Genomic DNA, 20,940 nt, shown 5'->3' on the forward strand with positions numbered 1-20,940 from the left:
TTGTCACTTCATTCTTAAAGATCGTGTGTGTGTGTGTGAGTGTGTGTGTGTGTAGAATCTTCATGTTTGAGATAATGTCTTTCTCTTACTGCTCATGGCTGTGTACCCTACAAGCGTCTAGAGGCTCCCCTGTCTCCACTTCCTGTTTTGCTGTAGGAGTACGGGGGTTATAGATCCATGCTGGGCTCTTACGTGGATCTTAGGGTTTCAAATCCAGGCCCTCATGTCTGAGTGGCAATACTTTACCCACTGAGCCATCTCCCAGTCCAAGACTGACCTGGACTGGCAGGTTTTTCATTAGTGACAGGTTCCTGAGAGGAGGACCAAAGGAAGATAAATTAAGAAGACATGAAAGTTTGGGATCAGGATGCAACGATGTTTATTAAGATGTACAGCATATTATATATATAGTTCGCAGGGGGAAATGAACACAGTCATCGGAAAACTATCATATATAGACCCAGTACACAGCATCTTTGAGACTCAACTCCAGTCTCTTCTGGGGGAAAAGGCCAGGTTCCCAGGAACCAAAACCTAACTCCTTTGAGGGCCTGTTTCTAGTTCCAGACTACAGGAGCCAAGTCTGCCCTGGGCAAAGACACAGACTAGCATTCCCTTTGCCCTTTCATCAGGGCTGCTGAGAAAGCCTTGGATCATCCTGGCTCCGAACACAAGAGCCCTGTTTCTTTGTTTTTATTCTCTGTATTTTGCCTGCATGTTTGTATGTGCACCGGTGTTTGCCTATTGCCTGAGCAGGACTAGAAGGGGGCACTGGATCCCCTGGAACTGGAGTTAAAAGCTGTTGTGAGCAGCTGGGAAACAAGCCTTGGTCCTCTGCAAGACTTGTGAATATACTTTTCTAAAAATGTAACAAAATAAAATATAATAAGATAAAACAAAAACTATCACATTGGAGTTGGACAAGGCATATGAACAGAAGGAAAAGAGCCTAAGAGAAGGCACAAAAATCAGAGACCCGCGTGTTTGCACTTAGGAGTCCCGTAAGAACACTGAGCTGGAAGCCATTATCTGTGCTCGTTGACCTGGTGCCGACCCTGGGCAGGCCCTGGGCAGGCTGCAGCAGTCTCTCTGAGTTCATATGCACTTTGATCATGTTGAGTTAGAGGGCCTCGTTTTCTTGGCATCCTCCATCCTGTCTGGCTCTTACACTCTTTCTTCTTCTTCAAGGTGGGTGAGTTCCCCTGTCCTGTTGGAAGGGATTTTGATAGAGATCCCATTTAGGGTTGAATGTTCCAAGATCCTCTCTCTGTCTCTGCTCCCACTCCGCTTTGAGACAGGGTCTAAATACACAGCCCTTACTGACCTGGAATTTACTGTCTAGACCAGGCTGATCTCGAACTCACAGAGATCTGCCTGCCTCTGCCTCCTGAGCTCCTGAGTGCTTGGATTGAAGGCATGCGCCATTACAGTGATGTCTGTTTAGAGCTTTTGGTATTACCCCACAAGTCTGTGGAACACTTACTTTTTTGTTTTGTTTTCTTTTTGTAGAATTGGTGATCAAACCTGGGGCCATTCGTTTTTTAAAATCCCCTTCCTGCTCTGAGCCTCTGGAGTAATTTCTTTTCCCCAGTTTTTCGAGACAGGGTTTCTCTATGTATCAGCCTCGACTGTCTGGAACTCACACTGGCTTCAAACTCACAGAGATCCACCTGCCTCTGCCTTCCGAGTGCTGGGGTTAAAGGTGTGCGCCACTGTCACCCAGCTTTTTTCTTTCTTTCTTTTTTTCCTTTTCTTTCTTCCTTTTTCTTTTTTTGGAGACAAGAGTCTTGCTGGCCTTGATCACATGACCATCTTCTTGCTTCAGCCTTCAGAATGGTAGGATGTCCTTTCATGTTTCTCTTCCTTTCCTTTTGGAGACAGATCTCAGGCTGGGGCTAGCTCAGGAGGCACAGTGCTTGCCTCACATGCAGGAACCCCTGGGTCCAGTCTCCAGTACCAACGAGCTCACTATTGCAGAGCCAGCTTTGACCTTGCAGCCTCTGCCTCTGCATCCGGGGTCAGCATCCTGGCCATGAACCACCACATCTGGATTTAGTGTTTTATTTCAAAGATTTCTCTTTTCAAATTTCTTTGGGATTCATTTTCTAGTTTCTTGGCTGTCCTGAGAACTTCTGTCTTGGTGTGTATTTCTAGTGTGTCTCCTTCCCCTTGCAGCTCTAGGATCAGTTTGAAAGTCCTCGATACCTTTGTAATCTAGACTTTGTAATCTATTGATGCTCTTTCTCCCTTGGGTTACCTCTCCCCATTTTATTTTTGAGACAAACTCTGTTGCTAGGACCGGGGATCACTGGGTTTAGGCGAGGTGGGATGGCCAGTGAGCCCAGGAGTCCACTGTCTCTGCCTCCTCAGGTCTAGGATTCTAAGCACACACACCAAACCCGGCCTTTTATGTGGGTGCTGGGGGTTAACTCAGTCTTCCTGCTTACTGCCTACATGCCTCATGGTTTACTGACCGAGTTATCTTTCCCCCCCCCCCCCCCNGTTTCTCTTGTGTTCTTTCACCCTTTCGCCCTCTTTTCTTTTCTTCGACATTTTTTGTTCCCCCCCCCCCCCCCCCCGCTCCACACTGTTTGTGACTTAGGGAGCGGTCAGCCCAGTTTGTTATGACAAGTTCTGTCTTGCCTTCGGAGGTGGTGACTGATGCTCATGTTTAGCTCCTGAGCCTGTTACAGCTGTGCTGGTTCGGGGCCCTCCTGTGCATCCATAGCTCAGGGGAGTGAGTCTCAGACCTACATAAGTCTCCACTCAGAATCAGGCTGGGGGCTCTGCTCTGGCTCTCTCTACTGTGGCCTCCTTTGCTCACTACTCAGCCTGTGGAGTTTCTTTTTCTGGTTCTGTTGGGTAGAAAGGGGGGTTTCAAATCTCAGCATTTGGGAAACAGAGACAGGAGGATCAGGAGGCAGAGACAGGTGGATCTCTGTGAGTTCAAGGCCAGCCTGGTCTATAAGAACTAGTTCCAGAACAGGCTCCAAAGCTACAGAGAAACCCTGACTCGAAAAACAACAACAACAACAACAACAACAACAAAAAAACCAACACAAAAAATAAAAACAAAATAAAATAAAAATCACTTTTTTAAAGATTTATTTGTTATTTAAGTGTGTGTTTGCATGTCTGTGCATGTGTGCACGCATATGTAGAGCCAGAAGAGGCTGTCTCATCCTTTGGTCATAGGAGGTTATCAGCTGCCTAAGTTTGTTTCTGGGAAGCAAACTTGTTGCAAGAGCATCAGGTGCCCTTAACTGCCAAGCCATCCTTCCAGCCTCTGCAGAGTCGGTCTCAAGTCTTATTTCTTTCTCAAGCCACTGTGACTGAATCCTTTGTTGAGTCCTGTTGGCACTGGACTCTGCCTTCAGATAAATCTGAGTACACCACTTCTTGCCAGGTTTGTCGCTGCCAGCATGATTTCTTAGGCTGTGGTTGCCTCACAGCTGGCCCTGCGTCTGCTTGGACTCCAGTCTCTTTGCTCAAGCCCACACAGAATGGTCAGGGTTGTCCTTCTCTTACAGGCCTGCTCGTTTCTCACTCACAGAGAGGAACTGGCTGAGTGTTGTCTCTTTAGGGTGCACCTAGGTGTCCGCAGCCTCTTCTCTCTGTGACTACTCTCCTGAAGCCACGTTGCCTCTTATTTCAAGCACCGTCGGTTCATTTTCCCCTCAGATGCTGCATCTAGAACCCCATGTAGTTTGTCCAGGGTTCTCTTCCTTGTTCCCACCTTTGCAAACTCTTTTCCATCCTCCTCTTCATGGTGCCATGGCTACGTACAGTACCCAAACCATTAATTATCGTCACCTCTGGAGCTCCCAGATCTTATTATTTGATCAGAAAAGCATCTGGAAGAATATTTTATATGATCCATGCACTTTTGTTTTGTAACCACCAAACAGCAAACAGATCATTAACGGGCAATGTGGAGGCCACCAAGCATGTGAAATAAATTTGTAGTTTTTTTTTTTTTTTTTTTTGAGGGGAGGGGTTTGTTTGAGACAGAATTTCACTGCATCTCCCTGGTTGGTCTGGAACTCAGTATGTAGGTACTGGAATCAAACACCAGGACATCCAATGCTGGGTACGCACTCTGCCACGAGCCACACTTTCAGTCCTGCTCTTCTGTTGTTTTTGTTTGTTTTGTTTTGTTTTGACAGTGTTCCTCCACGTAGTCCTGGCTGTCCTAGAACTCACTCTGTAGACCAGGCTGGCCTCGAACTCACAGAGATCCATCTTCCTCTGCCTCCTGAGTGCTGGGATTAAAGGTGTGCGCCATGATGATCAACAAGCCTTTTTTTTTTTTAATTTAAACAATTATATACCACATAGTAATACAGCTGAAACCAGAGAGAAAATAAATTCATTTTGGACACTTAAGAATTTTGAAACTGTAATTTCCAGTTAAAATGCTGCAGAGCGTTTGTGCTGTCCTTATTAGTTCTTTTCTGCCTCTCTGTTGCACCTGGGGCAACTTTGGAAGCTACAGGGCTTTTAGGAACTAGTCAGTGCTCTGTTTCATGCAGAACAGTTTGGAAAGGTTAGCCTTTATTGCTCAGTAACATTACTCAACGCTTAGAACCATTTGTAACAAATTATTAAGCTCGTAGGAAGTGTTTGTATTAAATACTCAGCTGTATGGGAAAGTTAAACAGACATGCCTTCTGTCCAGTATTATTTTGTAACATTTGTGAATGTTAATGTTTTCCTCCTGCAGGGCAAGGCGGAACACTGGTTGACAGAGGAGATAACACCTACGGAGGAAAGTGGGTCATAAACCCTAGTGGAGGACTCATTTCCAAGGGACACCCCCTGGGAGCAACAGGTGACAATATATTCAGATTCGAGAAATTTTTATTCTTTTTTTTTTGTCAAAATTATACTTTAGACCTTGATTTCCTTTTTAGCTCTTTTTTATATTTACTTATTTATGTATTGTATATGTATGTGTGCACATGCATGTTCTATAGCGCACACATGTGGAGATCATAGGACAGCTTGAGGGAATTGGCTCTCTCTTTCCAATTTTATATGGGTCCCGGGGAATCAAATCTCAGGTCATCAAGCTTGGCACATATCTATCTGCTGAGCCATTTTGCTGGCCCTTGTTTTTGATTTTTTTTTTAAGACAGTCTAACTGTATAACTCAGGTTGGGCTGGAACTCACTGTATAGTTCAGGATGACCTTAAACTTTCAGCAATCCCCCTGCCTGCCCCTCCCAAATGCGGGGATTGTTGGTATGAACTGCTGTGAGTGGCTGAAGTCAATGATTTCAGTATGTCTGTATTCTTTGAACCTGGAGTGACTGGAGCTTTCTTTTCTTTTCTCTTTTTCCTTCCTTTCTTTTGATTTCTTTATTTTTTATGTACATTGGGATTTTGCCTGCATGAAAATACAAGATTCCCCTCGAACTAGAGTTACAGATAGTTGTGAACTGCTATGTGGGTGCTGGTTCTTTGGAAGAGCGGCCACTGAGCCACCATTCCAGCTCCGTGAGTGGGGCTTTAAATGCTTCTTAACTGCAGTCGCTTGATTTCCCTTCACCTGCAGTGTGCTAATTCGCCAGCTGTTTCCTAACCGAGCTGCTGGACTATCCAGATAAGATCATCTCAGCTGAGCACTGCGTGGAACTTGCCTCCTCTTGAGAAATCCAGACTAGAAATTATGAAATAAGAGCTTTACTATGGCTCTGTTGCCCACTGGCCACTGTGATTCCTCTGAGCAGTTAGAAATTAATCACTTTGACTCTAAGGTCTTTAACTGAAAAAATGACAGCTTCTGTATTGCAGCTTCTAAAATAACGTAGTGGCAAATTTCTGTTGTTTGTTTCTGTAAAGGTAGATGGGCTGTGTTTTTTCTTTATTATCTGGTATGTGTTGATTAATGGAATATTTTAACTTCTTGAAATTTCTGCAATAAATTAAAGCAGTTAACCTTGTTTTATTTTTATTTAAAACTCAAATTTCAGTTGAGTGTAGTGGTGCAGACACCTTTGTAGTTGGACCTTTTCATCAGGACCATCGGCTTCCCAGTAATGACCTGGAGACTTATTATTAATTATAAAAGCTTAGCCAATGGCTTAGGCTTGGTACTAATTCTTACAACTTAAACTAACCCATTTTTATTGATCCACTTTTCGTCTCGAGCTTTATCATCTTTACTCAGCACTGCCCATGCTGCTTCTCTCTGCCTGGTTGGTGCCTTTTTCTTCTTAGCATCAGTTACCTGAAAATCCCGTGTAGCTACTGGCTGTTCAGCTTTTTATTAAACCAATCAGAATGTCACATCTTCACAGGGTACAAAAAGATTATTTCCACAACACAGCTTTAATCCCAGCACTCGGGAGGCAGAGGCAGGAGAACTCTGAGTTTGAGGCCAGCCTGGTCTACAGAGTGAGTTCCAGGACAGCCAGGACTACACAGAGAGACTCTGTGTCAAAAAACTAACAAAAACAGCAAGAACCCCTCAGGTTTTGTAAGTGTATAACATAGTAGAAAACAGAAGAGCTAGATGGATTGGGGAGGAGAAAGGAAGAAGTGTGGCAGGGTGCAGGGCTGTTGTGTAGCTCAGTGGTGGGACACCAGGATACAGAAGGCCCCAGGTTCTGTACCAGGCTGTTCAGGAAGGAAGATGCAGGTAGGCTGCGTATTCACAGGTAGCTCAGTGTGGTGTGCTACTCTGCCATTCTGTTTTTTCCTCTCGTCTTTGGTTCTTTTATTATGTCATTTAAAAAACTGGCAGAGGTTTATTATTTTCTCTCATCCATGGAATTCCTTCTTTATAGAAGTTTGTCACGGGTGCTCCTGGAGGGTAGAACTTAGCGAGGTTGTGGAGGAACGCTGCTTACCTGCGTGTTCTCCCTGGCTCACTCACCTTTCCTTTTAAAGCAGGACTACAAGCCCAGGAATGCCACTGCCCACCCTTGCCTTAGGCTAATCTGATGGCGGCATTTTCTCAGTTGAGGTTCCCTCCTGAGTGCTGGGATTAAAGGCCTGCGCCACCACTGCCCAGCCTAGTAGGGTCTCTTAAGAGACGTGACCTTGCTCACCACTGGTGGTTGGCTAGGTTTATAGTGTTAGGTGAGATTTGCTTCCTATTGAGTGGGCCTTGAGTCTAATTAGACAGCAGTGATCACCATCAGGACACAGTCACTATCGCACCGCTGGGGACATCTGGCTGTGCTGGTCATTGCTGTGGCTCATAGACACCACAGCACAGCTGGGTAAGACACTTGATTTCTCATCCCCCTTTTTATTTCCGGCTTGCCCAGGATAGTCCTCAGGAAGTAGGCTTTTGGGTTAGATCTAGCTCAACGCCTCTGAGTCCTGTGGCCAAGTGTGTGCTATCTTTAGCAATTGGCACTTTGACTTCTGGGATGAAACCAAGGGCAACAACAATGCCTTCACTGTTTGGGGAGTCTCTTGAACTCGGAAGAAGCTTTCTCAGGCCAGGCACTAGGTGTTTTGTTAGTCTACGGCTCTTGGCAGAGGCATTATCATCCCAAGTGGCCTTATAACTTCATTTAAACAATAAATGTGTGTGTATAATACACCTATCTGTGCTATACGTACTTTAAAGTTAGATGATGCCCTATGACTATTTCAAACATTCTCAGGGTTATAGATCCCTCCTTCTCCATCTGTATTGTCTCCTTCTCCCCTCCATTTTGAACCCCTACTCCTAACCAGTTCTTCCATTTCCCACTGAATATCGCCTGCTTCCTTCTCGTCCCCTCTCAAGAGTTCAGTTTATCTTCCTCGTTGCTTTTCAAAATGTTCCCATCTCAAAAGAATTAAGTGAGTCAACTTTTTTTTGAGACAAAAATCTCACTAAGTAGTCCTGGAACTCGACACGCAGATCACGCTGGCCTTGAACTCACAGAGGTCCGCCTGCCTCTGCCTCTGCTGGGATTAGAGGAGTGTACCACTACACACACATCAGCTGGTTGCAGTGTTTTCGATTTCAGCATGCCAGGAAACAATGGGTTGAAGAAAGTGTGTGAGCATTCCATGATTTTGTGAACTCGAGTCTTTTTTAAATGCTAGATCACTTAGCGTGGGAACTAGCTGCGAATCTTGGGCTCGAAGTTCCTGAGGCGAGGGTGGCTTTAGCTGGAAGTCCCAACTAGCCCTTGCGTGGGGCGAGTGGGTGGAGACTTCGCTCTCGGGTGGGCGGAGACTTCTCTCTAACGCGGCCGGGGACGCTCTGTGCTCGACTCGCCAGGTCTGGCTCAGTGCGCGGAGCTCTGCTGGCAGCTGAGAGGCGAAGCCGGAAAGAGGCAGGTTCCTGGGGCAAAGGTGGCTCTGCAGCACAATTTAGGCCTCGGAGGAGCTGTGGTGGTTACACTCTACAGGATGGGTTTTCCTGGAGCTGTCAGGTAAGCGGCATTCCAAGTTTTGCTACTTTTGTTCTTCTGAGTATTCGCAATAAGTGACGCTTGCATATTTTTTAAAAATTCACAGTTTGATTGAACATTTAAGGGAAAGTATGGCATTACTGCTTTAACCTGACGTTAAAAGTTAAGACTTCTTTTTAAGCTCAGTCAGCCTTAGGGAAGTTTTGTTCAGGAGGAAGAGCGAAGCTAGGAATGCTGACCCACACGTCAACAGAACCCAGGCAAGTCGCCTTTTGGTTTCATTTCCCACAGTCGATGCTCTCCTTTCTCTCGGGTTCTGAAGTGGTTCGGAGAAAACAACCAAATACTTGTGCCATTGGACCCTTGCAGACACGTTTCTCAACCAAGCCCTCATGGCTGCTCGAATTCCTCCTGTCTCGCATTCTTCCTCTCTTGGAAGCGCCTGCTGCTTCAGGTGCCTCTGTCCCAGCTCTCTCTGATCCCTCAGCTGCCCTGCAGCCTCTCGGGGGTTCTTCTCCGAGGCCTAGCTTTGCCCTGTGTTTGAGTTCCACCCACCTTCTGTACTATTCCAGATTATGTATATCCTCTTCGGAATCTTCTAGCTTTCCCTTCATTGGCTCCTTGCCTCCATTCCCAAACACCAGCGAATCTTCCCTAGTCCACAAACTCATTTTTCTTTTCTTTTTGCTTTAATTATTCCTTTTCATGAAGAGCCTCTTTTTTTTTTTCTTTTTTTTCTTGGGTTGTTTCATGGAGACGGTTTCTCTGCGTAGTCCCGGCTGTCTTGGAACCATATTACCAGGCTGGCCTCGAACTCAGAGATCTGCCTGCCTCTGCTGGCCACCACTGGCCGTGATGAGCCTCTTATAGTGAACCACCTTTGCTTTGTGTGTGCTGGGATTCCTCGGGGTCTGTCTGGAATGAGGTCAGATCAGATTGTGTTCTGAGCCGAATGAATGAACTGATTACCGTTGACCGTATTTTCCATTCTTAAAAGTCTTTAACCACACTGTAACTTTTTTTTAACACTGACGGGCTCTTTTTCTCTTGAAATTCTTGGTAATTACTTAATCATTTATTCACACATTTTGTTCTACAAAGGATGGGGCACGCTTACAGACACACTTTCCATGCTGCACAGCCCCCCTTAAAGTCTGTTCAGTGATTTCCAGATTATCCTTCCCGTGATGGGTTCTAGAAGGTTTCATCACCCCCGAATGGGCGAACACACACCCCAGATGCTTTCACTTCCAGTCTGTCTCTTCTGCAGTCAGCTCCTCACCCACTCCGTGTCTCTGGATTTGCCTGCTGTGCATATTCCATATAAAGGGGGTCAGGTGGTGTTGCTCTTTCGTGACTGGCTTCTTTGATGTAGTGTTTTCAAGGCGCTGTATTGCTGTGGAGGGCTGACTGGTATCTCATTGGTATGAAAGCCCCTCCTGGCTCTTGGTCGTTACTGGTCTCTTTTAGCAATCCTCATGCATGTGATGGGAAAGCTCACAATTTTGGCTTGCATCTCCTCAGTACTAATCATTTTCTGAGCCTCATTTCCTGGGCTGCTCATCTACCATCCGTGTATCATAGTTGGAGAACTGTCTGTTAGGGTTATTGCTGATTTGTATTAACCTTTTCTTTCTGGCTGTGCTGGCTTTTAAACCCAGGGTATTGTGTATGCTAAGAAAGAGCTTCATCACCGAGCGATGCTTCTGCAGCCGCATTTCTCTGTATAAAACCCCACATGGTAGGTAGTGCCAAACTCACCACAGATAAATTGGAGAGCAGAGGTAAGGCAGTTTAGCTAAAGAACGCTTAAGATTAAGAAGTAAGGCCTTAGCCACCACCACAGAGTAAAGTTCCTGTTTCATTTACTTCTCACTCACAATCTTGTGACATTGTTGATACTGAGCCTGTGAAGGCTCTTACAGTAAAATGTCCTGTGTATCTAATGGAAAACCAAACCCACACTAGGATATTCTTTAAGTTAACCTTTCTTTTTTAAAAACTTATTTATTTATTATGAATACAGTGTTCTGCCTGTATCTCTGCCTGCATTCCAGAAGAGGGCACCAGATCTCATTATGGATGGTTTCTAGGAATTGAACTGAGATCCTCTGAAGAGCAACCAGTGTTCTTACCCCCTCAGCCATCTCTCCAGCTCCCAATCTTTAAGCCCCTTCCAACATTATTTACTGCTAGACTAATTCCAGTAAACTTGTATTTACCAAATTAAAATAAAAACCAATCACAGTGCCGGGCGTGGTGGCACACGCCTTTAATCCCAGCAGAGGCATGCGGGTCTCTGGGAGTTCAAGGCCAGCCTGGTCTACAAGAGCTAGTTCCAGGACAGGAACCAAAGCTACAGAGAAACCCTGTCTCAAATCCAAAACAAACAAACAAACAAACAACCAATCATAGTTTAGTTTCTACTAAAATTTTGTATTGAACGAAGTTATGAGACTCTAGGCTCCATGGTACGCACACACCTATATTCCCAGGTCTTGGCAGGCTGAGGGGAAGTTCACTTAAGCTAGCCTGGGCAGCACAGCAAGAGTAAGCAAAGTAAGCAAGAAAACGAAAAGAAACCAGGGGAAACGTCTGTGTGGGAGATAGCTGAGTTTAAGTTATTACTCGATTTCTTTTAAACAGGGCAGGTATAAAAGTAACTTACAAGGAAAGATGTTCAGAAAATATTGACAGTATTTTGTGTTAACTTTTTCTCTAATCTAATGGAAGGTTGGTTAATCAATGATGAGCTTTCTCAAACACACAGAGAGAGAGAGAGAGAGAGAGAGAGAGAGAGAGAGAGAGAGAGAGAGAGACACCTTGACCTTTGGAAATATGTCTGTATCTGACACATAGTCAAGATACTTTGTACACTTTTGAGCTGCCAGGATCGATTGTTCTACCAGATAGAATCAAGAAGTGTTTAGCTTGGAAAAGGGCACATTGGTGATTAAAGGTTAAAATACAGACTTATTTATTTAAGGCAGGGTTTCACAATGTAGCTCTGGCTAGCAGGGGCTTGCTGTGGCCCAGGGTGGCCTTGAATTCACAGAAACTTACCTGCCTTTCTGAAGTGTTGGGGGATTAAAGGCGTGTGCCAGCACATGAGGCAACTTGTTTCTTAAGACTCATTTACTGATTTTATGTGTGTGTCTGTTTTGTCTGAAAGCATATTTGTGAACCACATTCATGCATTCCCGGTAGAGTGCAGTGTATCTTGTGGAACTGGAGTTAAAGGCGGTTGTGAGCCACCGTGTGGGTGCTGGGATGAGAACCTGGGTCCTCTGGAAGAGCAGCAAGTGCTCTTAAGTGATGAGTCATCGCTCCAGCCCCAGAGTTTCAGTTTTATAAGATGAAAATTTAATCTTTGTACTGAACAGTTAAAAGTAGTTTGGGTGATGAAGTTTACGTGACGTGGGGTTTTTGTTGTTTTATGTTTTGAGGTAGGGTCTCATGAAGCCCAAGATGGACTAGGAACTCACTATGCATCTGAGGACGATCTTCAGCTCTCCATCCTCCGTCTCTACCTCCCAAGAGCTGATGTGATGTACACCTCTATATCTGGCTGTACTCTGTATATCTTGACACACTGAAAATACTGGAGAAGATCTTAAAAGTGTATAGGATTGTTTTGTACTTACACCCAAAAGGAAATGCTGCATTTCTTTAGGAGATTACTCAAAGATTCTATTTTTATCCCACCCCAAACAAGCATTTAACCTTCTTAGCTATCACCATGGCAGAGATGAATTCAATTCGTTGAGATTTGAACCATAAATGGTTCTCAGAAGAACCAGGTTACTGTTGTCCCATCCCTTAGGAACTTGACCCTTTGACAGTGTTTGCCATCGTTCACTCTTATCTGCTGGACCTTCTCTGCTCTAGGCTGCTGTGACCCTTTGCCTGATTTCTGAATGAATCCTCACTGGCTCCCAGACTTCTAAATAATGTCTTCCAAGGGACACTGTCCTGTCTTCTCTTCTCTATAGTCTACTCCAGGACTTCAACACTCTTTTTTTTTTTTGTTGGTGGTTGTTACTCCACTGGATCGATCCCTGTGAGTTCTGGACCCTCCTATCCTCCTGCCTCTGACATCACAGACTCCCCCAACTGACTGCAGCTGAGGTAGACCACCCGGGACTGCAGCTGAGGTAGACCACCCGGGACTGCAGCTGAGGTAGGTAGACCACCCGGGACTGCAGCTGAGGTAGACCACCCGGGACTGCAGCTGAGGTAGACCACCCGGGACTGCAGCTGAGGTAGGTAGACCACCTGGGACTGCAGCTGAGGTAGGTAGGCCACCTGGGACTGCAGCTGAGGTAGGTAGGCCACCTGGGACTGCAGCTGAGGTAGGTAGGCCACCCGGGACTGCAGCTGAGGTAGGTAGGCCACCCGTTCTCTCTGTTCCCACTTTACTCTTCACCTTAGTCATTTCCAGTTATCCCCAGAACCCCCAAGATAGCCTTTCTACCCTCTTTCCACGTCCCTCATCCCAGCAGCAAAGTCTGTAGATTCTGCTTTTGTTTTGGATCTGTCCCCTTCTTTTCATTCCCATCAGCAGACTGTATCCAGGCCGCCGTCACTTATGCCCGGACCACTGCAGCAGCCTCCAGCCCGTTCTCTTCACCTGCTTTCATGTCCCCTCTCTGAATCATTCTGCACACTGTTGGCAGGACTGTCAGGACACACTTCTGCTTTACTGCTGCTCTCTCTGTGGCTTCCCAGATTCCTTGCTTTGTGTGCCCATGTCTTCTGTACAGCTCTCCACCTTCAGGCCATGTCATTTTCTCCCCGCTTGCTGTGTTGGTCACTCTGATTTTCCTTTTTTCCTTTCATCCCCAGCTTTCTGCCCTTGAGATCATGGCAGCTTGGTCTTCAGACCTTACCTCTCAGATCATTCCTTGAACACTATTGCCTTGCATGTTGCAGGCAGTCGCTGGATGTTGCTTATGTGTTTAATGGCTGGTGTTTTCTTTGCTTCCTTCTTTCCTTGCTTTCTTTTTCTTTCAACAGGGTCTTACTATATATTCCTGGAATTCCCAATGTAGACCAGGCTGGCCAGAGATCTGCCTGCTCCTATCTCCCAAATGCTGGGATTAGAGGCATGCACCACTATGCCCAGCTAGTTCTTTTTTTTCTGAGACAATGTCTTACTAGGTAGCCCAGGTTAGCTTGAAACTCACTGTGTAGCCAAGGCTGGCCTTGAACTCAATCCTCCAGACTCTGTCTCCCAAGTACTGGGATTACAGGCTCTGCCACCATACCAATTTAGATGGTTATGAAATGACTGAAAGAGGATGGGAGTGAAGCTCATTGGGAAAGTCATGCTTAGCATGTACTAGGTCCTGGGTTCAAGTCCCACAGAGAGAGATAGAAGATAGATAGATAGATAGATAGATAGATAGATAGATAGATAGATAGGAAGATAGATGATAGAAGATAGACAGAAGATAAGGGGAGAAAGGGAGGAAGGAGTGATGATGGAGCAGCTGTGTCTCCCTCCTGTGACTTCCTGGCTCAGCTGCCTTCACCAGTCTGTGCTGGTCTCTCAGGAATTTCCTGACAGCTGAACATTGACTGCTACCTCTGACCTGACAGCATTCACGGCTGCTGCTGTTTTCCACAGGCTGCACACTGCTAGGCGCTTCTCGGGCCCTTGTTTTAATTCTGCAAAGTCACTGGTACTCCTTTTCCTCCTCCTGTTGTGCAGTGGGATGAAGTCCGCCCTTTGCTCAGAGTCCTACTGCCTGTGAATGGAATAGGCCCTTCAGAGCTCTAAGACCTGTGTTGCCAGTGCACATCAGGCCATTATCAGTGGTCGTCTCCTACGCGTCAGCAATGTGTCATTATCTCCTATCACAGGTCAAAGGGAATCTCGACCAGCCTGGCCTGTGTTCCACTGCCTCGTCCACTTCCTTGTAATTAGGTTCTGATTGCCATCATCTCTGATCGGATGATTGCAATAGACTCTTAGTTGATCTCCCTGTCTCCTGATTTGTTCCTTTAAGGTCTACTTTCTAGCTGAGAGTTAGATTCTTTTTCAAGATATAAACTAGGACATGCTCCAGTGTTTTTTTGATTATACTTAAAACTGAAACTTGGTGGGGGTGGGGGTGGTTTATTTGTCTGTTTTTTGTTTTTGTGATGAGGGTCCTCAAGCATTCTAAGTGCATGTTCTACCACTGAGCTACACGCCAGTCCTTAAAACTGAAATGTAACGGGCTGGGGGCATTTTAGCAGCAGAGTGCTTGACGAGCAGGCCCAAGAGTCTGGATCCCATCCCCAGCACTGCAAGAAAACCAAAGAAACCAAAACCACTGAACCAATTACCTAAGGCCTGGGAGGTCCTGTTCTGTTCTCGGCCCTTTGGTTTCTCACAGCCTGCCTCTCTCCTCCTCTGCTGTAGCCACGGCCTCTCTCCTCTGCTGTAGCCGCGGCCTCTCTCCTCCTCTGCTGTAGCCGCAGTCTCTCTCCTCCTCTGTTGTAGCCGCGGCCTCTCTCCTCCTCTGTTGTAGCCGCGGCCTCTCTCCTCCTCTGTTGTAGCCGCGGCCTCTCTCCTCCTCTGCTGTAGCCGTGGCCTGTGTCTCTCCTCCGCTTGTAGCCGTGGCAGCCTTCTATCTCCTTTGGCTTCCTTGTATTTCATTCTTCACCTTTATACCTAAGTTCCTTCGGGCTTACATTGGCTTCCCCGCCGAAACTCTTTGTAGGGCTGGTTCATTTAGCAGTTGAAGATGTGATGTAAAATATCGCCTCCCTAGAGGGGCTCTCAGTGACCACTATCCACAGTAGCATGCCTGACATAGATGTCCCCTCTCTAGCCATTTAGCTGCTCTGCTTTCAGCAGGTAACTGTAGCTTTGTGTGCTTGTTTGTTTCGTCAAAAGTCTCTCTGGCGTGTAAGTTTCACGAGGGTAGCTTCTCTTCACCTAGTGAGAACTCAGTATTTGTTGTAGGATGGGAGTTGGGTAATTGTTTTATATACTTACTAAAGATTTTCTTTAGGTCAGATTTGCAACATCTCTTCTTGGGACTTTTGAGAGTTACTGTTACGTAGATGTTAAAACCCAGGTCCCTCTGTGAGTCCCAGAGCTGACACTGATTCCTTCCACAGCTCCCGAGCACACCAGATCGAGGCTGCGCCCACCAGCTCTGCGATTGATGGGTTCAAGGCGAATCTCGTCTTTAAGGAGATCGAGAAGAAGCTCGAAGAGGTGAGAGACCAGAGCTGGGGCTGGGAGGTGCATGGTTTCATCTGATGTTGATGGTAGCAGAAGGTGACCTCTCATGTCACGTGCTGAAAGTCTGTGTTTCAGAATCCTGAGTGTCTCATAAGCCTTCTTGGTATTTCTAGTAAGACTGAGTTTTGAAAATGTATGCATCTCCAGATCTGTTTTGTTTTGTGTTTTGAGACAGGGTTTCTCTTTGTAACCCTGGCTGTCCTGGAACTCGCTTTGTAGACCAGCCTGGCCTCAAACTCACAGAGATCCACCTGCCTCTAACTCCCAAGTGCTGGGATTAAAGGTGTGTGCCACCACTGTCCAGCGCACATCTCTAAATTTGATTGTAAAGACTGTAAATAATGCTTAAAATCATTTTCATTTTCGTCTTCTTTGTCAGGAAGATATCCAGTTGTGTATAGTTGGGTATAGGTATAGTTCAGATGTAAGAAGCCTCATTTTGATATAACCTTTATTTTTATTTGTCTTTTTTTAAAAATTAATTTATTTATTTTATTTATTATGTGTACAACATTCCTTCCATGTGTGCCTGCATGCCAGGAGGGGGCGCTAGATCTCATTATAGATGGCTGTGAGCCACCATGTGGTTGCTGGGAATTGAACTCAGGACCTCTGGAAGAGCAGTCAGTGCTCTTAACCGCTGAGCCATCTCTCCAGCCCCTTTATTTGTCTTTTTGAGGCATATTGCTTGCTGGCTACAAACACAGCAGTCCTTCTGCCTCAGCTCTGAAGTACTGGGTTTGACAGGCAGGGTAAACATCATATTCAGCTTTATAATTTCTTTCTGAATTAAAGGGATTTTATATAAAATCATTTTAAATAATATTGGAAATGAATATTTAAGTCTACATGACTTCTTTATTACTATTTATTTTTATTATCATGTACATATTAGGTTCCATAATGGCATTTTCAAACATTATTTGTTTGTGTTGTTTCTCTTGTCTTTATCCACCTTTTCTCATAGTTATTTTTAAAATGGAATTATTTATTGGCTTTTTCCCCCTTGAAATGTGCCTCATATAGTTCATGCTGGCTTCTAACTGGCTAAGGATGACCTCCCCTCCTGCCTCCATAGCCTGTGCTAGGGTCACAGGTGTGCACCACCTCCATAGCCTGTGCCAGGGTCACAGGTGTGCACCACCTCCATAGCATGTGCTAGGGTCATAGGTGTGCACCACCTCCATAGCCTGTGCTAGGGTCACAGGTGTCCACCACCTCCATAGCCTGTGCTAGGGTCATAGGTGTGCACCACCTCCATAGCCTGTGCTAGGGTCACAGGTGTTCGCCACCTCCATAGCCTGTGCTAGGGTCACAGGTGTGCACCACCTCCATAGCCTGTGCTAGGGTCACAGGTGTGCACCACCTCCATAGCCTGTTCTAGGGTCACAGGTGTGCACCACCTCCATAGCCTGTGCTAGGGTCACAGGTGTTCGCCATCTCCATAGCCTGTGCTAGGGTGACAGGTGTGCACCACCTCCATAGCCTGTGCTAGGATGACAGGTGTGCACCATCTTGCGTAGCTTTAGTTTGCAGTTTTCAAAGTCTTTTTGTAGTTGCTACTCCCTTCTTGCAAGAAAGAATTCTAATTTAAAAAAAAATCATATTATACAGAACACATAAAAAAGAAAAAATTTTTTTAGGTAGCTGCAGAGATGGCTCAGCGGCTAAGAGCACTGTCTGCTCTTGCAAAGGACCAAGGTTCCCAGCGCCCACATAGTGACTGGAAATTGGAGTGGGTAGCTCCAGTTCCCTGGGATCTAGCACCCTCTTCTGGCCTCTGCAGGAACCAGGCACATGTACAGTGTACCTACATAAATGCAGCCAGAACATTTACACATATTAGAATCTGACACCCTCACTCAGACATATATGCAGGTAAAACACCAGTGCATATCAAAGAAATAAATAGCTTAAAAATTTATATCTAAATTAACAATGTTATTAAAAATAATTTTTTTTAATGAAAAGGAAAATGTCAAAATTTCCCAATTGAGAGCTGCCATGTGGTGCTTGGAATTGAACCCAAGTCTTCTATAAGAACAAGCTGGTTTTTTTTTAAAGATTTATTTATTTATGTATGTATATGAGTATTTTGTTTGCATGTATAGCTGTACTTCAGAAGAGGGCATTGAATCCTGTAGGATTACAGTTACAGATGGTTGTGAGCTACCATGTGGGTGCTGGAAATTGAACCCAAGACCTCTGGAAGAGCAGCTAATGCTCTTAACAGCTGAGCCATGTCTCAGCCCCCCCTTAATTAGTTCTCGATAGGTAAAAGTCATAAGAAGGCAATCAAAAAGAGGCACTCTTAGGCAAGATTAGATATTTATTTCATTATCTGAAATGTAGAAGTCTTTTGGGATATCGCTATTGATTTTAGATTTTTAGACCAAACCAGACACAGTCACCATTCAGGTCACACACACCTGAGAAAGTGATTAAAATGGCTGAGCTAAACAAAAGGAGCCAAGGCCTTTGGGCTGGCATTTCATCCTGGTAGAGCCACTGTTGAAATAAGAGCGGCGGGGCTGCGTCCCCAACACCCCGGCCGCTTGGCTAGCTTATGCCCGAAATAGCAACACACAAACTGTATTCATTTAAAGAACTGCTTGGCCCATGAACTCTAGCCCTTACAGGCCAATTCTTGCACCTGGACTAGCCCATTTCTAATGATGTGTGTAAGCACCCCAAGGTGCGCTTACGAGGAAGATTCTAGCCTCCGTCCATCGTGGGTCTGAGCTTCATGCGTCTGCCTCAGAGCGCAGAGCTATTGCGTCTACCTGGGAGGGCTGAGCATGGCTTCTCTGCTCCAGAGCGCAGAGCTGTTGGGTCTGTCCGGGAGCAGAGCAGAGTCTGACCTCACTTCCTCTTCCGCCCAGAATTCTATTCTGTTTACTCCTCCCATCTACTCCTCCCATCTATGTTCTAAGCTATGAGGCCAAGCAGTTGGTTTATTACTTAAGCAATGAAATCAACAGATTGATATGACACTCCCACATCAAGCCACAGAGGGAAGATGAGCACAGTTTATATGTCCATTGCTGTAGGGCAGAGGACTTCCTATCACCCGGGTGCGCTGTGGCTAGCGTGCCTTTCCCTAGAGCCTTTCAGGGCTGGAGCGCACGGTGGATGACATGGCCCTGCCACAGGAGCTGCAGGACCATCCGGCTGCCGTCTAGGCAGATGACCTCATTCTGTTTTCACTGTAGTATGCTTTGTGGCCCTGCGTATAGGTCCTTAGCATGCTTTTCAGCGCGTTGTACATGTTTGCACATATCTGCCATGATTTATTTAATTGGCCTCTTATGACTATCAGATGATATTCAGTTCTGCAAGTGCAGCATTGCTGTTATAAGTTTCCTCCTGTACTTCAGGTCCTAAGTAGTTTAAATAATTAAGGACAAAATTGGGTGCTTAAATATGTGCCTTTTATGTTTTTGTCTAGATTGCCAGATTCCCACCAAAAAGAGAATAATAATTTGCAGATTTACTTACAATTCGGGAGAATAACTGCTTTTTTCTCTCCACCTTTTCCAGTACTATATTGGCTTATTATATAAAACTCCTTGCCATCCGAGTCAGAAGATAGCTCCCTACTGTGTTCGGAATGCCTTTCATTGCTAAGTGTCCACTGTAAAGTGAGGAACTCCAGGAGGACTTAGTTCAGAGGTCAAATAGGAGATTGGGTTAGCGATTACTGAGGCTGGCCATGGACCCATCACGGAGGACTTCCCTGCTGGAGTTAACAAAGAGGTGCTGTTTCAGTTTCACGCTGTGCTTTTAGCAGTGCAAGCTTATGCCTCTTGCTCTCATTTTAATTCCGTACCCCTTCATAACCTTATCCCTAGTCTGCTTTTGCCTTCCCACGATTGTCAGTTTCCTCAGTTTGCAGCGCTGGAAAGTGAAAGTCTGGACTCTTTGTCAATTAATGCATTTTCTGCCTCGGTGGAGGCAACCTCGCACGAGGTTTTATTTCCGTCTTTGTCTTTCTTAGCAATGTTCCACTGGTGTTCTTTGAGCTCTGGCCTCATGTTTTTGTCCTATTGTGTTTACAGCAGCACCTACTCCCTGACCTTCGTGCCACGCAGAAGCACTTTTCCTCCCATAAGAGGCACTTAGGATTTCTTGGAAATAATGATCTCCAGTTTTGCAACTGCATTTTTTTTTTCTCATTTAACTCTCTTACCCACTTTCACTCCCATTTCAAATGAAAGTGTTCTGTGGACTAAAGAGTATGGGTGTGTAAGAGGGCCAGTTGGTTTTCGAAACAAAAGAGCAAGCATGAGTTAACACCCACCTGTTTTAAGTGGTGGGGTAAATGAGACTGCAGGGATTTCTCGGGCAGTTGGAGTGTAGAACTTTTAAACGCTTGCTGGGCTTGCCCCGCTGTATGGAACTCAGTGGTGTCTGCTCCTGGCCGAAGGTGAGGCACTGTGTGAGCAGACAGACAGATTTCCCCGCTGTATGTAACTCAGTGGTGTCTGCTCCTGGCCAACTCATGAGGCTGTGTGAGCAGACACATCTGTAAACAGTCATTCACTGATCACTGGCCCCACAGGAAACCTGGCTTGAGTTTAATCTTTAGAACTGAGGGGAGAGGCACCTGTGACTACTGAGAAACGTAGGTGCAGACTAAATACTTTAGAACAGCTTCTTTGCTGTAAGCCCCCTGGCTGCCTTCTGGTAGGCTGGAGGGTAATAGTGAAATAAGAAAGGGTGATTTTCTCTCTAAGAAACAGAACAACATACCCAGTGGGCTGACTAATAAGAGGTAACACTCAGGGTGAGGATGCAGAGAAATTTGAGCCCCTGGTCACCTTGCTAGGGTTGGAGTATCGGTGTAACTACTTTGGAAAAAATGGTTAGTTCTTTGAAGAGTCAAGCAGCACCCAATGATCCAGCAATCTCCTTCTAGCTACCTAGCTAAGAGAAAATAGAGCTTTTGTCCACATCAGAACGTGGGGAGAGTGCACATGGGTCCTGGGAGTTTGCTGGCCAGCCAGTCTAGCTTGAAACTTTGAACTCTAGGCCCAGTGAGAGACCTTGTCTCAAGAAGGTGGAAGCTGGGTGTAGTAGCACACACCTTTAACCCCAGCACTTCAGAGGCAGAGGCAGATGGATCTCTGTGAGTTTGAGATCAGCCTGGTCTGAGTGAGATCCAGAACAGCCAGGGCTACATAGAGGGACCAAAAAAATAGAGAAAAACCAAAAAAATAAAAATAAAAAAGAAACAAAGTAGAAAAGCAGGTGAGAAGACATCAGCCTCTGACATCCACGTGTGTTTGCATGAGTGAACACCCCTTCCCCCCCCCCCCCCCCCCCCCCCCCCCCCCC

General features: G+C 45.7%; 1 protein-coding gene and 1 long non-coding RNA gene across 4 annotated transcripts in view; both read left to right on the plus strand.

The window, feature by feature from the left end:
- Scp2 (sterol carrier protein 2) overlaps window positions 1-20,940 on the plus strand; it is a 77,209-nt gene that overhangs the window by 40,857 nt on the left and 15,412 nt on the right. For 2 of the 3 annotated variants that reach the window (XM_050136288.1, XM_050136289.1), the window contains 3 exons: window positions 4,724-4,831; window positions 8,231-8,384; window positions 15,477-15,576. In XM_050136288.1, the coding sequence (XP_049992245.1) occupies window positions 4,724-4,831; window positions 8,231-8,384; window positions 15,477-15,576 (362 nt within the window). Of the gene's footprint in view, window positions 1-4,723; window positions 4,832-8,230; window positions 8,385-15,476; window positions 15,577-19,143; window positions 19,246-20,940 lie in introns of those variants that run through there. The other variant, XM_050136290.1, reaches the window with a different exon arrangement.
- On the plus strand, window positions 8,391-13,946 carry LOC126497986 (uncharacterized). The gene is made up of 2 exons (XR_007590736.1): window positions 8,391-12,543; window positions 12,746-13,946. It is a non-coding gene; the product is annotated as an uncharacterized lncRNA (long non-coding RNA).

The sequence above is a fragment of the Alexandromys fortis genome, unplaced genomic scaffold, assembly GCF_014885135.2.
Source record: "Alexandromys fortis isolate MF-2015 unplaced genomic scaffold, M_Fortis_MF-2015_v1.1 scaffold_13, whole genome shotgun sequence".
Classification (NCBI taxonomy): Eukaryota; Metazoa; Chordata; class Mammalia; order Rodentia; family Cricetidae; genus Alexandromys; species Alexandromys fortis.